Below are 19021 nucleotides of genomic sequence, written 5' to 3'. Positions count from 1 at the left end.
GTCGGGGTCCGGTTCGCCGTGTCGGGACTTATTTTCCCAATAATGACCGGCGTTCTATACATTATCCCTTACTTATGGCAGTCTCTGGTGTCTGCAAAAGTGAGTGTGGAATCTGGTTCAATATTCTACGCGAGGGACTGTTGTGGTAGGTGAAATTTCACGGGGACACTACGATGATTGGTCAAATTTGCGTAAAAGTTGCGGTGTTTGGACAAAATTGCAAGGTCGTCCAGAATTCGCTGGGATTTGCTGAATTTGTGTTAATTGTTGCGATCGCAACATCATAAATTCCTGGAGGGATTGATAAAAGCTCAAAAATATATATTTATTCATATTAAAAAAAGCTTAATCATCAACAATTCCGTGTTTCAGCAGTGCTTTATAGCTTAGGTGGCCACCTAGGCGAAACATGCCTCCCGCCTTAACTACGTTTTGCAAAAAGAAAAAAATAAGAATTTTATCATTTAATAGCTCTTTCATTGTAGAGCTATGTGCACCTTTACGCAACCTCTCCTTGCCTTGTTCTCTCTCTCTCTTTCTCTCTGTCTAGCAATGAACCCGCCCCTTCTCAGGGCTCTACAGTTCACCCATTTTACTCGATTTCGCGTTACCTTACCTCAAGTTTCTAATTTGTGTGGAAAAAAGCAACTGTTTAGGCCAGCTTACTATGCGAAGTGTAACTAATTTCTTCAAATCACCAAATTCATTTGGAAAGTGTAAACATACCAACAATCAGAGGTTAAATTGGGCCGGAGCGCACCAGAGCACAGCTACGCCTCCTTAGGTCCACAACACACCCTGCCGAAGCTCAGCTCAGTCACCTTCAGCACCAAATATTGCTATTCCACTAGAATTATTTTTCATCTCTTGGCAAATACGTGGCATATGAGACTGAATAATTAGGAAGACTAACCTAGTATTGAACTGCTGTGCGCCAGTAAATTCTCAAGTCCAGGTTCAACTAAATTTCTCGCTGCTTAGGCCTACTCGTCACACAGATATCATACAGATATCACGTGAACGGGCGGAATCTAAGTTGTCCAATGATATTAATGCCAAGTTGCTGTGATAAATGGTTCGCGAGAAACTTAACATTGAACTTCATCATATCATATTTGATATCATACATATATTTCATATCACAAATCTCTGCATACGAACTCAACACAAGGCAAACCGTATATCACAATAAACAGCAGACCTTACCGAATACTGGGATATGACGTATGCATCTGTACAACAAGCGGTTCCCAAGTAATCTGTTTTTTAAATTGCAACAAATTTCTAAACAATCTCCAACCATGTAGCCAAATTTAAATTTATTATAATGTATTCTCATCTAAACTTTAGCCTACAGTATGTCATAAAGTAAACATTTTTGTAAATTGCTTAACCAGAGTATCCCATCATCATGGTTATGCTATTGCCAGATAATATATAATATACTGCTTCCTAGTGACATTAATGCAAAAATATGAAGAAAAAAAAGACGCAAATGATTTTTTCTTGATATAAGGCTGACATAAGACATATTGCATAAGACAAATATTATCACATCATACTTTCCCAGATATGGGTAGCCCAGACTGTCCTGAAAAAGTAAGATATAGCATGTGTAGATGCCCATTAAAATGACCAATATAACTCTATAACCAAGTTTATCTTAGATTAATTCATTTTAGATTAACTAGCTGAACAACACAGATGACCACCAGGTTACTGCGCTTTCATGGAGTGCTGAAATGTATTTTTGACAATTTATGAATTTTGAAACTCAGCAAATATGCTTTGTGGTTGTGAACTTATTGCAGTGTCATCATAACTATTCCACCTGTGTTTGCATGGTTAAAATTCTGAAGCGCAAAATAGTTTAGGCTACAGCACAAATATTTCCATCCATATATAAAAATAATTAAGTCTAACCTCTGAATTTCTTTTCAAAGTGCACCAGATTGATGCATTTAAACGTTAAAATATACAACATTTTCTTATGGAGGAGCATGGCCCCGGACCCCCCTAGGGGGGAATAGTTCAAGAGACTATCAAACCACATTACAAAGACGAAGTTCACCCAAGGGTAGGCTACTTAAAATTTCAACAGCAACAAAGCCAAGTCAACGTCCGTTTTGCAGTCTTTTTAGAAACTACAATCTGACTACATTTTCGAGTGTCATAAACATTTATTTTTTTGTTTTTCAATTAAAATCATGGATGGTATTGTGTCTCAGGGCTCTTTGGATCATCTCAGTCAATCAATCTCAGACACCTGTGATAATTAGTTTGCCAGGTGAGCCCAATCAAAGGAAAACTTCTTAAGAAGGATGTTCCACATTATTAAGCATGCCACAGGTTTCAAGCAATATGAAAAAGAAAAAGGATCTCTCTGCTGCTGAAAAGTGTGAAATTGTGGATAAGATATGAAAACATTGGATATTTCCCGAAAACTTACGCATGATCATTGTACTGTGAAGAAATTTGTCGTTGATTCAGAGCACAGGCAGACAAAGGCATAATAAGGAAGGTTTCTGCCAGAATAAAATCATAGGATTTAAGGCGAGACACGGCAGGTGAAAACATTGTTTTTTTTTTTCAATTTCGAGATTTTGAGCTAGTATGTTACCTTAGCATGTATTCTATCACACTACTACAACAAAAAAGTCAGATTTACACATTTAGGTGTTTATTTCATTATATTGTGTCTACTCGCGCCTGTATATTTCTCCTAAATTCAGCAAAAGTTAGCATTCTAACCTTGCATGCACTCCTGCGACCGTGAGCCAAAATATATCATGTGTGGTACCGTTGGAAAGCTCTGCTTTTCCTGTATCATGCTACGTGATCCATATATGGACACTTCCTTTGTATCAGCAACCAATCACTGAGAACAGAATCTCATTGGCTGTCTTTCAAGGCTGTTTTCTCAAAATGAGTTTCCTCTCCTACTCTGAGCACGAAAACTCCACTTCAGAAGCACTTACATACACCAAACTTTCTAGACTTATGCCTAACTATTATATGTAGAAGATTTTTACAGAGGGGTCTGTTGATATATTATTCATAGCCTGACTTACATTACATTTTATGCCTAAAAACATGGCAAAAATCGATTTTTTAGGGCTATTGACAGCATTATTCTGATTGACAGGATAACAAAAGTAGATATTCATAAATCCCTCTGTAAATGTTTCCCTTTCTAATATCTGAACACAATAAAAACATAATTTTGAACCTGGCTGTATCCAATGCTCAGGTTTCGTGACAGAAAACTTGTAATACATTTTTTTCTCATATTAATGTAAGTAATCAACTGGGGAAGTTTCATCGTGATATCTGCTTGTTAAAATGTTTACCCTATTCACCTGTAGTGTCTTACCTTAAAGAGCAGCTGCTAAAATGCCATTGCAAAGCAGCTAACAGGTATTTGAAGCCTCTGGTGCCTCTGGAGTCCCGCAAACCTCAAGGTGTAGGATACTCAAGAAGTTTGCCACCCCAAAACAATGCTCACAAGCAGAAACGGTTGCAGTGGGCTCAGGAATGCATGAAGACTAATTTTTAAACAGTTTTGTTAACGGATGAGTGCCATGCAGCCCTAGATGGTCCAGATGGATGGAGTAATGGGTGGTTGGCGAATAGCCACCATGTCCCAACAAGACTGAGACGTCAGCAAGGAGGTGGCGGAGTCGTGTTTTGGGCCGGAATCATGGGGAGAGAGCTGGTAGGCCCCTTTAGGGTCCCTGATGGTGTGAAAATGACCTCGACAAAGTATGTAGAGTTTCTGACTGACCACTTTCTTCCGTGGTACAAAAAGAAGAACCATGCCTTCCATAGCAAAATCATCTTTATGCATGACAATGCACCATCTCATGCTGCAAAGAATACCTCTGGGTCATTGGCTGCTATGGGCATAAAAGGAGAGAAACTCATGGTGTAACCCCCATCTTCCCCTGACCTCAACCCTATTGAGAACCTTTGGAGCATCATCAAGCAAAAGATCTATGAGGGTGAGTGGGAGGCAGTTCACATCCAAGCAGCAGCTCTGGGAGGCTATTCTGACATCCTGCAAAGACACTCTCCAAGAACTCACAAATTCAATGGATGCAAGAATTGCGAAGGTGATATCAATGAAGGGGTCCTATGTTAACATATAACTTGGCCTGTTAAGATGTTTTTTGATTGAAATAACTTTTGATTTCATAATGCTGAAAATTCAACAAATGACCATTTTTAGTTATTTACAACCTATAAAATGTCTTGAAACTCTGTTGTGCATAATAATTTGGAACAGTGCATTTTGAGTTTTTTTTTTTTTTTTTAAATACTGTTGTCATTGGGAGGTTTGTTCAATAAAATTCAAATTACACTCTTAACGGTTGATGACTTGAAAATTATACTGACTCTCATTTGCATCAACTATTTAGGAAAATCTGAGAAAAATGTAATTTGCATAATAATTTGGAACGCAGTGTAAACCAAATATGGCCTTTTTCAGTTTATTTCAATCAGAATAAGGTGTTTACAAGACACACGCATATTTGGTTTATTCCCAATAAACTGATTCAAAACTGTTTATTAGCTGCATAAAAATGTAGTGCATAGCAGGGTGAGCTTTTGAGGGCACTTAAGGCTCAGACTTTAATTGGCCCTGTTTGAGCACATTTTGATTTGTGTATTTTGAGTTAATAAACTCAATTTGATTGATTCATGATCTTTGTCTTATTCTTTCGTTTTCCTTTTTGAATTATTGAAGTTAGTTGTCTTTTTTGTTCTTGGCTGAGCTGCCAATAAAAGAGCGTGAATCCTCATTAACATCCTGACTGGCACATTTTCTTTTTTTTCCACCACCACTTGGGTCATCCTACTCACACACCCAAAGGTTAAGCATATAACATTGATTTGTTTGTTGTCACTGGTTAGAAAATTCAATAAATAAAAAATCTAACAAAGTGTCAAAAAAAGTATGAAGAGACTTACCTAGTGCTCTCTCGAAAGAACACTTTGACTTATTTTAAGGAGCCTTATCCAGACAAATTTACTCAACGCACTGGCAGACAAATTTGCTTGTTTTTAGGACAAATTGGCTTAACACACTGGCAGACAAATTGGCTTGTTTTCAGGATGAGACATCTTAAAATAAATCAAACTCTTCTTAAATTAAGTCAAATGATTTTACGAGAAAGCGCTAGGTACAGTACGTCTCTTTATATTAATAATTGGTTATATTTGATTAAATAAGCAGTTTTTGCAGTGTGATTTTTCGAGAATATAATCGACAGATTTAAGGAAAACATGCGTATCTCTGCACATTCTCTCAAGGTTATGTATAAAGTATATGAACATATGTGTATTTTGCGGATTAGCAACACTAAAAGGATGGGAATCCATTATTCTGTTCTCGTACATGTATTGTTTAGGCTCATTGCTGCCACAACTGAAGTATTGACTTAGGTCCCATGTCAGTTGTATGAGAAGTTATGACCTGAAGGCAGTGGCCTATTGGTCAGTACAGTGACCAATATTAAAATGTGTTTTGCTGCACTGTCAGACAGGTCTTTACAGTGTAAGCAGAATGATTGATAGTCATATTTATATACACCAAGCAAGAACAATGAGCTTAACAATAAATAAAAAAAACTGGCCTACCAAAATGTGATACTGACAGGCTTAGCCACCTGAATGATTCATTAATGTTTTTGTGAGTGAAGACTTTTTGAAGGCACTGTAGTATGTTCATGGCCTCATAAGAACATTTCCTCAAGGTCACTGAACATCTGGATTGTAATTCTATATTTGTCTCTCACTCTAACTCTCTATCTATCTATCTATCTATCTATATATATATATATATATACACAGTATATTTATATATATTTATATACTTTATGTATTGTATATTACATAAATATATATATACATGAACAAATATTTTAATATTTGCTATTGATTATTATTGTAGGTTCAGAGCTCGAAAAATGCTATTTTGGACAGGTTAATGTCTGTGCATGGTCTCTGTCATCTGGGTATTACTATAACCCATTTCCCTGTAAGCATTTATCAGCAGAGAAAATATGGCGGTTTTCCTGCACCTGTTATGGGGGTGATGATAGTGTTTACAGGCATGCCTGGTACAGACCCATGTGGTTGTATTGGTATTGTGCTAATTGTGCCAGCATTAGTTGTTTACCTCAGATGTTCTTTCATGCAACAAGATTTGTATGTTGTAGCATTTTTTGGAATTTTGACCTTCATCTACTCTTCCCCTTAAAGAGGCCACTGTTGAATTATCACTGGACAGTCCGGCAATTGAAAGAAAGAGAGCTGAACCTTCCAGGCTCTTGCCATCTGCTTCTTCCACCTCAAGCATGTCCGAACAACGGCAAAAAATACTGGAAGAGGTAGCCCAGTTAAAGTATACACATCAGATATATTATTAGTTAACTATTCATTCAGAAGTGCTGCATTGTATGGTGGGATTTATGTTAACTGTAATTAATTTAAGTCGGTGTGTGCATTCTCTTCAGCAGGTTGAAGAAGAAGACAAGTTTGAGCTTAATGTCTCTGTGACTAACCCAGAGAAAGTCGGTAAGTGTCACAAAATGGTAAGCCACAGCTTACTGGAACTGATTGAGGTGAATATCCAATCTTTAAATTAGTCAGTACTGAAAAATAAAGATTTGGATTTAACTGGATAACACTACAACAGAATAAAATACGCTGTAAAAGTAGGAAGGAAACGAAAACAATGTGTGTGGTGAGCCATGGATATTAATTGGACACCGATCAGCCATAACATTATAACCACTGACTGGTGAAGTGAAAAACACCTGATTATTATGTGTTATCATGGTACTCATCAGTGGCTGATATATATATGGCAGCAATTGAACATTTTGTCCTCAAAGTTGATGTGTTAGAAGTAGGAAAAATGGGTGTCTGGGTGAATGGCTATCAAAAGTGTTCCAAGGAAGGAAAAACTGGTGACAGGGTCATGGGTGGCCAAGTCTCACTGATGCATGTACCACCATACCATACACCCTTTCATGGAAATGGTATTCCCTGATGGCAGTGGCCTTGTTCAGCAGGATAATGTGCCCTGTCAGAAAACAAAAATTCAGGAATAGTTTAAGGTGTTGACTTGGCCTCCAATCAAGCATCTATAGGATGGGCTGGACAAACAAGTCCAATCCATGGAGACACTTTGAAGCAGGAGTGGATAAACTCTTTGGCTCAAGGGCCACATGGTTTTTGAAAATGGTCCAAAATGGTCCAAAAAAAAACACTGTTTTATATCATTTAAATTATAATAATGACATGTAATTTTGTTTTTAAATGTTAATTTCTTTCTTAAGAAATATGGCAAATTAATTAATTAATTATTGAGTCCCATGCGTTTTCCCACCAGCGGAGCTAGTTGGCTAGTTCAAACTTTTGCCAACTTAAAAAAAAGCTTAACTCGTGTCACACTGTTGGCCAACAGCAACATCCATCTTCTTTGTTTTCAAATAGCAGGGAATTCAAGCCAAACCGTTGCAACTCTGCCATCAATCATTATGTTAAGCCCACCTAACGACTCTGTACACGATTTGATTGGCCTGATAGAAGTTTAATTTTTCGAGCTCACAAGCCAACGGAGAGTTGCTAGACTAGCCCTGGAAGCAAATGTAATTTGCTGCCGCTAGGGTGAAAATGTGAAACCAGCATTTTAATGATATTCGATAATTGATCCGCGGGCCACACTGAGTGAGGACGACGGCCACATTCAGCCCACAGGCTGCTAGTTGCCCATCCCTGATCTAAACCTAGACAATGTTCCATGTAATAAAGCTTTTTATGAATAAAACTTTAAAGGCACCCTATGTAATAATTACATTATTGACTCCAGTTATCACATTATTGAAGGGTTTTGTAACCCAGCCAATTATATAATAACCAGTCAGTAATGTAGTTAGATTATTATCAAGAAGTTATTACGTTATTGGTTCAGAATTGTTTTTATGCTATTGACAAGTTATTACATTATTGGCAGTAATTATGTTATTTGCTGCTACAATACAGAATTTGCATATAAAAAAAATAAATTATATGTGGTATTTTAAAGATTTACCAAATGTAAACAAATGCTGTCATTTTTACATTAAGCATAGCTTTGTTTGTTTATTTATTTATTTTTATTTTTTTTATAGGTGACGGAATCAACGCCTATTTGGCCTACAGAGTATCCACACAGGTATTACAGAACTTTAATAATTTACATATGTTTTGCCTTATTGTTTAAAGAAAAGGAAAAATGGCTTCAAGTTCCTCGGTATGCACAGACTTCTCTTGGCCACTTAACATCAAAAGAGTTCCCATTATTCGGTAATTACTGGACTTTGACCGGAAAAATCTGTAGAAGTCCAAAAATTTAAATATGTCTCTCTCTCTCGGTCATAGTGTCTGAAGAAAATAACATTTTTAGTTTGGAAACATCAGTTTCATTCATTTAGATCAGTGGTCCCCAAACTTTTTCTTCCGAGGGCCAGCTCACTATGCCTGGCTCTAAGAGAGGGCCAGAGACTCGGAGTATATTAGTAACCATAAATAGCTTAGTGCTGTGAACAACAGCAGTCTACCTTAGTTGAATATTCCATTACATTTAATCATAGGCTACTGCAATTTAATACCATTGTTAGCTGTGTTTATATTGCAATCATGCCATATCAGTGTAAAATGTAGCTCAAATGAAATATTACTAATAAAAAATAGCATTCCCAAAAGTATTAGCAGGGAGTCCCAAAAGTGTATTTTATTCAAAATGTGTGAACTCTGAACTCTGTGTCTTTGCATACACAGCTCAAGTTGTGAACAAGCAATATCATACAAATAATTTGAAGTTCTCAAACTATGAGAGTTTTATGAAGTGCTGGCAAAAACATCTGAAATGACCACTTTCACTCACCTGATGAGAACTTGTATGAACATTTGAACGAGTGAATAAAATATAGAAAAAAATATCCCAGCAAGTCCCAGAAATATGACTTGAATAGAAGTTAGTTAGTTATTAACAATTAATTGATAAACTTGTAGAATACTTTGAGCACTGATGCAGTCAGCATAGGCCTCTTACATTGTTTGCAGGTAGGTCTACATTTCATTCCGTTTTCGATGGCAAACGCGAAACAGCGCCAAAACAACCACCAGTGGACAAAAAGAGTATTACATGTGTACTGTTAAGACTCGCCATAGAGAATGAATGGGGGAAATTACGGAGGTTATAGTTTGACGATGTCGTACTCCCATACGGGCCAGATGCTATAAACCACGGACATGTTTTGGGGGGCCACCCAAAATGAAGTGGCGGGCCATATCCGGCCCGCGGGCCGTAGTTTGGGGACCACTGATTTAGATGAAGTGCACAGTGAAAAGGTTAAGTAATAATCCTGAATAAATATAGCTGCAAGCAGCAATGAGGGGGCCAAGCAGTAAGCAGTAAGAGTTGGGATTGGATTGGATTGGATTGGATTGGACTGGACTGGACTTGACTGTGTTGTGTTAGATTGGATTGGATTGGACTTGTTTGAATTGGACTGGACTGGATTCAAAGGTCACCAAATTTATTGTGTGTCCTCAAGATGTACTCCTAAGTCCACATACCAAGTTTGGTTTAAAGTGGTGAAAGTGTTGATAATTATAGCACCCCTATTAGTGAAAGCACACCAAATTAATTGTGCATCCTCAGGATGTAGTCCCAAGTCCACATACCAAGTTAGGTTGCGATAGGTGAAAGTGTTGCTAATCATAGAGCCCCTACTGGTCAAATGTCACCAAATTTATTGTGGATCCTTAGGATGTGTTTACGACTCAACGTACCAAGTTTGGTGTCAATGCGATGCAATGCAATGCAGGATCGGGTCCCGAGTCCATATACCAAGTTTGGTTTCGATAAGTAAAGACGTTGCTGAAATATGAGCTAATTTCCTGTATCTCTAGCGCCCCCCTAGTGGTCGAAGGTCACCAAATGTATTGTGTGTCCTCAGGATGGGATCCTAAGTCCATATACCAAGTTTGGTTTCTATATGTGAAAGCATTGCTGAGATATGACCCACGTCCTGTGATTATAGCGCCCCCTAGTGGTCAAAAGACTCCAAATATATTGTGCGTCTTCAGGATGGGGTCTCAAGTCCATGTACCAAGTTTGGTTTCAATATGTGTAAGCATTGCTGAGATATGAGCCTACTTCCTGTGATTATAGCGCCACACAGTGGTCAAAATGTACCAAATTTCTTGAACCTCCTCCTTATTGGGTCCTGAGCACATGTGGTAAGTTTAGTCTTGATACGAGAAAACCTTGCTGAGATATCACTTCACTTCCTGTTTGGTGGCTTTGCTGACAATTTTAATTGGCTGTTTCGGGCGAACGGTTTTAGATTTGAAGACGAAAAGAGATAACTTTTATGAGGCTTAGTCTAAAGATCATCTACACCAAGTATCATGAAAATCGGACAAACTTGTATTTTTGATTAAATCCAATATGGCGGCCTAATCAATTACGATGACATCACAATTTGGCTAAGGTCAGCCTATGGACCTCAAACAGCATTAACAGACCCCACTAGTACATTTTAATTCCAAACACAACAGCAGCTACAAGCCAAAACGCATTTTTCCTAATTGCAGTGCCCCCTAGAGGTCAAAGGTCACCACCGTTTTTGAACATTCTCCTGATGAGGTCTTGAGTCCACGTACTAAGTTTGGTTATGAAACATGAAATGGTTGCGGAGATATGAGCTCACTTCCTGTTTGGCGGCTTCGCCACAAATTTTGATTGGCTGTTACGGTGGAGCAGTTTTAGTTCCGAAGACGAAAAGGGATAACTTTTGTGCGGCTTGCTCTGAAGATCATATATACTAAGTTTCATGAAAATCGGACAATTTATGTGAGGCGTGAAACTTTTTAAAGGTTTTTAACTATATCCAAAATGGCGGAAATTCCATCATGGCGGAAAACGACGTCATAGAGTGCGTTGAACTCGGCTTGGTCCAAGGATTCCAACGATACCTGATTTTTGAAAATCGGGTCAACGGGTCAAAAGTTATGTGTGTGAACGCACATCCAAATTTGGCCTGTTGGTGGCGCTAGAGCGCTTGAGGTGCAGGCATGAAACTTGGTGAAATGAATCATGGGACTCTGCCTAATTAGTGTGGACGGTTCTATGGGCTGCCATAGACCAGACGGTTCTATGGGCTGCCATAGACTTCCATGGCAGAAGAAAGATGATGCGTAATAATAAGAAAACGTACAAACACAATGGGTGCCTTCGCAGCTTCGCTGCTTGTTCCCCAATTAACAGCCTACAGTAGCCTACTTTAGTCAATCAACTGAATCATCCACCCTCACAGAGTATGTAGAGATGTAGAGAATGTTCTCTGAGAGTCATCAGAGATCAAGAGGTGAACAACAGACGAAACAATTCCTTCTCCAGCTGTAGTCAGGGTTTCTGCGGGGTCATAAAAGGCCTTCAATTTCTGCGGGGTCATAAAAAGGCTTCAATTTTTGGCCTTAAAAAGTCATAAAAAACATCCGGATTTTCCATATAAGGTCATAAAGTCTTGAAATTTTCCTTGGGGATCAATAAAGTATCTATCTATCTATCTATCTATCTATCTATAAATTACATTTAGTCACGTCTTAATATATGCTTTATACGCTCGTTCATTCATTGGTTCTACCATTGCTTTTTCCCCCTGAGAAATTTGCTGGCGGTGACATTCATTCATTCATTCCACTTTTGTAGTTTTGTTCGACAACTACAATATCTATGTGGCAGTGCAGCAAACAGACTTGTCGGAAGGATTTCACAGACTTTTGCTGAAACCCATACGAACTCCGAACTCCCATGCTTCGCTGCCAATGTTTTCTTTTACAGTCTGTGGTCTAGTGTTGCACCAGAGAGGGATGAAGCGGGTTTCTGTGAAAGTCTGGCAGTTAAATCCATTAAGAATGTCTGTTGTTTTGAAATAAGACACGTATTTCATGTTAGTGTGCGCAAAGTAGGGCTGAACGATTTATTGCATTTGCGATAATATCGCAATATGATGAAACACGATTTTCAAACCGCAAAGGCTGCGAGTTGTAATATGTGACGTCACCAAAACGCATTTATACTTGTGCTTGCTGACGCGCCACCGACTCTTCTCACCGACCACTGAAGAAGCAAAAAACGTAAACAAGAGGACCAGCTAACAGTGTCAAGAAAGGTCTGATCAGTAGAGCTACTTTGGTTAAAAATAAACCTCTTCATTACCTTTGCCCGAACCTGCCATGTCCCTGGTTCTAGTTCATAATTCCCCTGTGCTGCTACTCTGGCTGGTAACTTCGTTCACTTGTCCAGCTGACGATTAAAACTCCACGACTGTTTAGGCTGCACAGCAGCCATTCACCTGTGCACTGGGGACTTTGTTTACTGGAGTACAGTGACAGTGGGGGCATTTGCGATATCCAAGGGGGTTGGCGGCACAAACATTTAATCTCACAGGTAATGATGAATTGATGCATAATGTTATCCGCAAGTAGTTGACACAGCTAACCACCAAAAACCCAGCTGTTCTAACATTACCACTACCAATAATGGAATAGAGATGTCTGCCCTTTGTGTCTTGATCCCAAAGCTGTTGCCATTTAATAAGAGAATTCTGCCACACAATACTCTTTCCTTCAGACTTAGACAGTGCCAGAGGAACATCTTGAATAGAAGTTCAAGCCATGAACCTTCATTTTCGGAACAAAAAAGGCTGCTCCAGTAACCCCTGACTCCTGATCCTTCGACCCATCAGTGAATATTAAAACACAGTCATGGTATCTTTCTTCTATATGACAGTGAAAACTATACACTAACTCCACTTCAGGATCTTTTTCCTTAATTTCAAGTAGTGTCAGGTCAATTTCTGGAACATGTAGCTGCCACACAGGAATCACAGGCCATATTACTGTTGAGCAAAAGGAACAATGTAGAAAATTTATTTCTCGCGCCACAGATTCTCCAGTCCACCACACTCTCCCAGCTTGGCTCAATAACATTTCTCACAGGATGATCGGGTCGCTGACCCATCAGATTCACCCAATAGTTGGCCTGCAACTGTCTTCTCCTCACCCCCAGAGGCATTTCCCCAGTAATCACTTGCAAGGCGCAAACAGGAGAGGACCGCACAGCTCCAGTACATATTCTCAATGCAGTAGCCTGAACTACATCCAGCTTGGCCAGCACAGATGCTGCCGCAGAGGCATACACCAAACATCCATAGTCGATCCTCATCCTGATCAAGTATATATAGATAAATTTCAAAGAGGCCAAATCAGCACCCCACTCTTTCCCAACAAGACACCTCATTAAATTCAGAACAGTTTTACACTTGTCTACTACCCTGGAGATATGAATTCTCCACGTAAGTCTAGTGTCAAAAAACACACCCAGGAATTTAAAACAAGGCACCCTCTCCACAGGACAGTTGTACAGTTGCAGTTTCAGACTATCGCATACTTTCTTCCTCGTAAAAAAAACATTGCCTTCGTCTTCTCCACTGAAAATCTAAAGCCCCACTTCCTACCCCAGTCCTCCACCGTTGTTAGAGCTTCCTGAACTCTCTTCAAAGTGTGTTTCACATTTCTTCCTCTTCCACAAACTACCGTCATCAGCAAAGAGGGACTGTCCAATATCAGGCTGTACTTCAGAAAAAATATCATTAATCATTATATTGAATAGGAGGGGACTGACCACACTGCCCTGCAGAGTTCCATTTTCAACTAAGCAACGCCTTGATATATCCTTCCCTATCTTAACCTGGATGCTGCGGTTATTTAAAAAGTCCATTACCCAGTTGAAAAGGTTCCCCCAATACCTAGCATATCGTACGCTTTTTCAACGTCCAAAAATACAGCCACAGCAATTTCTTTATGTACTTGAGCTTTTCTAATTTCATTCTCGAGACACAAAACAGAGTCGATTGTATTCCGACCCTTTCTGAACCCACTCTGATATCTAGACAACAACCCCTTTTCTTCAACAAAGTACATTAATCTTTCATTGACCAGTCTTTCCATCAGCTTACCAAACTGTGAGGTTAATGCTATCGGTCGGTAGTTTACAGGGTTAGAAGGATCTTTGCCAGGTTTTCTGATAGGCACAATGACCGCCTCTTTCCATCCCTCATCGCTCAAATGTGATAACATTTTATAACAAATTTCATCCTGTCCAGGGGCTGAATTCCTGCACCTCTCCAACGCATTCTTAAGTTCCAACAACGTAAAGGGAACATTATATTTGTCCTGCAATTTCGCCTTCGTTTGAATAACCTCACCAAAAAGTGCCATTGTCTCCTCTCTACCTCTCCTTTCCTGATCTGAGAGATTATCAGAGCTATGGACCTTGCTCAAAGTCCTCACCATCATTTCTGCCTTCTCAGCATCAGATACAGCCAGCATCTGAAAAAAATGGATAGCCCCACCCCCTCCTATTACCCTCCATTTTCTTAATCATACCCCACACCTCCTTAATATCCACACTATTACCTATTGTACTGCAGTAATCCCTCCAGTAAGACCTCTTACTTCGCCTGATGACCCTCCTAACTACAGCCTGTGCCTGCTTATGTATGTTTGTCTGTGGACTTAAATTGGTAAAATATGTCTTGTCTTCACCGTGGGATAGTGAGAAACGTAATTTCGATCTCTTTGTATGTCTGGAACATGTGAAGAAATTGACAATAAAGCTGACTTTGACTTTGACTTTGACTTATATTCAATCAGATGTTGAAAGTTATGTGTCCGTCTCCGCTGTCTAAAAGCCCTTTTCCTGGCTCCCACAGCATTCTCACATTCCTTATTCCACCAAGGAACTGCATTTCTAGCCATCTTCCCTGAACTTTTTGGGATTGACTCCATGGCAGCTATATAAATCCTTCGGCACAACTCACCCTCATGCCCCTCCACATTATCCGTGCTTGGAACAGACCTAAGAAACAGGTCACTTAAGTCCCTAAATCTTTCCCAATCTGCCTTTTCAAAAACCCACCTCCCAGCCCTCCCACCTGGCCTACTGTAAAGCTGACATCAATATCCAAAGTACATACAACAGGATAATGATCACTCCCAGTACTGTCTCCATGAACTTCCCATTCACACCTTGATGCTAACCCACTAGATGAGAGAGTGTGATCCAACACATGCCCCGTTCTAACATCAAACCTTGTGCCCCTACCATCATTTAAACCAATTAAGTTCCTTTCACTCAGCAGCTCCTCAATCACCTGACCATTACTATCAGTGCTACTTCCTCCCCACAAAGTACTATGAGCATTAAAGTCTCCAGTCCAAACCACATTTCCCCTATCCTGTCCTTCAATTTCCACTAGCTCACCAAGAGCTAACCGTTTGCAAGGGTTATAGTAATTTATGATGACCATCTTCCTTGAACCCACCCATATTTCCACCACCACATACTCCTGTCCATCCTATCCCTCCTAACAATTATGTAATCAAACAAAACAAAATCAATTACATTACATTCCATTGTAAAATAATCATGAGAGCAAAGTGTTCACCCTTGGCCTACACTCTCCTGGCTTGGAGGGATCACACAGAGACCATCCCTCACTTCCTCCCACTTTAGTCTCACCATACCCAGATGCTGAACCGCTGCCTTTGTAATAATTTGGATCCTTTCAGTTTTCGACTTTACCTCTGCTGCTGCATTGATCACCCCTGCAATAAACGTTACCAGGTCCATTTTCTCCCCCCAGCCATATTCCTTCACAGGTCGAGCCACAGTGCTCCCCGCCCCACCTCTAACCACTGGCAAATCCCTACCAGCAGGTCCGGCTTGGTCAACTCTTCTCACCGCCTCTGCATAGGACACTTTATTTTTCCGCTTCACATTATGAATTTTAGTTTCTCTTTTCATAATCGCGCAGCCCCAGTACGCTGCACTGTGTGCCCCTCCACAATTACAACACTTTGGGCTCGTTCCCTCACCACATTGTCCATACTCATGAGCTCCCCCACATTTTGCACATGTTTGCACTCCTTTACACACCTTAGCAGCATGACCAAATTTCTGACATTTAAAACATCTCAAAGGTTTATGTATGAACTCCCTCACTCGATATCTCATGTAGCCCAAGTAGAGCTCAGTGGGAAATTCTCTAGTACTGAAATGAATCAAAATCGACTCTGTCTCCTTTTTCTCAGCTCCCCTAGTCAATCGTGTTGCACTCTCAACGGCCCTACATTTCTCCTTCAGATTCTTAACCAACTCACCCATCTGCATTGTCAGAGGAATTCCGTATATCACTCCTTTACTCCCTTCACTACCAACTTTCACCACTTTCACAACTTTCGCCTTCCCAACACATTGCAACCGGCCAGCCTTCACAACCTGCTCCTCAGACACACATCCAATCAACAAATTACCGTCCTCCAACACTCTAGCATTTTGTATTATCCCAATCTGACTCTTTAGCACGATTTTTCCAAAATCGTTCACCCCTAGCGCAAAGTATAGTGCTTCCCGTAGCCTATGTGTTTTTTCTCCTTACACACACACACACACACACACACACACACACACACACAGCTTTCAACCTGCAGCTGTCATGTGATAAGGAGACATGGCTGCAAGTGTGATGCTATGGCCACATAGCAACAAATAATAGTAGAATATTAAGTTGATTTGCTGACTTGCACCTCTCAAGTTTGTGTTACTACCCTACCTAGGCTATGGAATTTAGTTAATTTACTGTTGGGTTTAATGATATGCAGTTTCTAAGCTAAAACATTTTTTGTCACATACAGCAATCATCTCCTCACCATCCGCTAGCTGCCTATCCCCTCAATACACTGTAAAAAAATGTGGTCTCTGTAGACAGCCCAGGCTCCAAAAATGGCAACAAAAACACCATGAGACCATGAAACATAAAAAAAATTCAGGAAAACACGTTCAGGAGAGTTTCAATTGCGAGGGAGGAGCAAGCTAGCTACAGTAGCTCTTTGTTTTGTTTAAACGCAAACAGAAGTGACGTTACCCAACATCGCTTATAGCACCTTTAATATTTTGTTACAGTTGTGGCTAAAATTTTTGGTACCCTTCCACAGGAAGAGAAAAACATTTTCTCAGAAATAATATGCAACTATACCTGAGAAAATAGCTTTAAATTTCATCACTTAATTAAGCCCCATATTAGTAAAGTTACCCAGACAGCCTATTCCCACCTGAGAAACATTGCCAAACTGCGACCTTTTTACTGGTCTCCAAAAAAATCATATAAAGAAATTGGAACTCATACAAAATTCTGCTGCTAGACTTTTAACTAAGACCAAGAAGAGAGGGCACATCACCCCTGTGTTAGCTGAACTGCACTGGCTCCCTGTTTTCTATAGAATTGATTTTAGGGTTCTGTTAATTACTTACAAAGCTCTAAATGGCATAGCACCTTCATATAGAGCCTTTAATAGCTTATCAACCACAAAGTAACCTTAGATCTTCCCATGCTAATCTTTTAATTGTGCCCAAAGTGCTCCACATACAAAGAGGAGAAGCGGCTTTTGGTGCATTATGCACCAAAGCTATGAAACACCCTGCCTCTGTACATCAAACAGACAAATTCTGTAAACATCTTTAAAAAAGACCTGAAAACATACCTGTATATGGGAGCTTTTAGTTAACTCACTTTTATCTTGTAGCCTATTTCTTCACATTATTTTACATTCTGCTGCTGCTATTTACACTTCCTATTTTGCATTAGTTATATCTCCTTACCATCTTGTGAATTCTCATTTTTACTTAATTCTAAATCTTGGATGTTTTATTTATTGTTTTGTTTGTTTGAATTATAACATTGTTGCTCTCTATTATTGTGTTAAATGCTCCAAATGTAAAGCACTTTGAGCTGCATTCTGTGTATTAAAAGGTGCTATACAAATAAAGCTTATTATTATTTTTTATTATTATTATTCTCTCAGTGGGTACCAGCAAATTCAACCACCACTGTAAATTTTAGCCTGACGAGCCAGACCCACATGAAGATGTTGGGTCTGGGAACTTACCATTGGCAGTGCTCAATCCGAGGGGTGGGATGAACGATTGTCTTTCAAATTCCCTCTGCACGCAATAGGATAACGCTACAACTCATGAGTCCCATGCGTTTTCCCACCGGTGGAGCTAGTTGGTTAGTTGGTCAAACTTTTGGCAACTTAAAAAAATGTAAATGTAAATGAATGTAAAATGTGCTTTGTCACTACCTGCATTTGCTATGCTACTGTAGCTAGGCAATGACGAACCCCCTCATTTGCTCAAAGCAAACTGACGTGTGAAGTATGTGCTGAGCAATTACCTCCAGATAACTCAAAGTCAGATGACCAGCATGTGGGGCAAAACATCAGAAAAATTGTGTAACACCAGTGATGTGAAAATACTTTAATTTGTAACACGTATATGTATTTATCTATGTACATTAGCCCTTTGTACACTAAATACCCATAAATTGAGGTACTTCTGTATACATTTCCATGTTCCTACTAGATATCCCTACTATTTTAGCCCTATGAAAATGATTGGATAATGCAACATCTGCTTGTTGTCTCAAATAATTAACCACAAGGCCTTTTCCTCAGACTACACTACCAATGTTTAAGAGCAAGACCTTTGTAGTAAGAAGGCGTTTCAGTGATTTCCTTGGGCTGTATGAGAAACTCTCGGAGAAACTCTCTCAGAATGGTTACATCGTCCCTCCACCACCAGAGAAAAGCATTTTGGGTAAAAGTTTTCTCTAATACAAAAATCTGCATCTACTGTTTGTTTCATTACTTTTGTGTTTAATATAAGTGTGTCTTGTTTTACAACAGGGATGACAAAACTGAAAGTAGGGAAAGAAGACCCCTCGTCTGCAGAATTTGTTGAGAAGAGGAGAGCTGCTCTGGAGAGGTATCATCTTGAAATATTTAACTCAGCACATGTCACATAAGTATAAGTATATGTACTCTTTTGACCTGTGAG

The 19021-nt window shown here is 39.5% G+C and overlaps 1 protein-coding gene across 3 annotated transcripts in view; it reads left to right on the top strand.

Annotated features, from left to right (window-relative positions):
* snx1a (sorting nexin 1a) overlaps positions 1–19021 on the top strand; it is a 63331-nt gene that overhangs the window by 31567 nt on the left and 12743 nt on the right. For 2 of the 3 annotated variants that reach the window (XM_042108750.1, XM_042108752.1), the window contains 5 exons: positions 6265–6392; positions 6519–6579; positions 8181–8224; positions 18640–18781; positions 18871–18949. In XM_042108750.1, coding sequence (XP_041964684.1) covers positions 6265–6392; positions 6519–6579; positions 8181–8224; positions 18640–18781; positions 18871–18949 — 454 coding nt within the window. The remainder of the gene's footprint in view (positions 1–6264; positions 6393–6518; positions 6580–8180; positions 8225–18639; positions 18782–18870; positions 18950–19021) is intronic. The other variant, XM_042108751.1, reaches the window with a different exon arrangement.

This window comes from Alosa sapidissima, chromosome 11, assembly GCF_018492685.1.
Source record: "Alosa sapidissima isolate fAloSap1 chromosome 11, fAloSap1.pri, whole genome shotgun sequence".
Lineage (NCBI taxonomy): Eukaryota > Metazoa > Chordata > Actinopteri > Clupeiformes > Clupeidae > Alosa > Alosa sapidissima.
The sequence above is the reverse complement of the archived record's forward strand: the minus strand, read 5'-3'. Positions and strand labels throughout refer to the sequence as shown.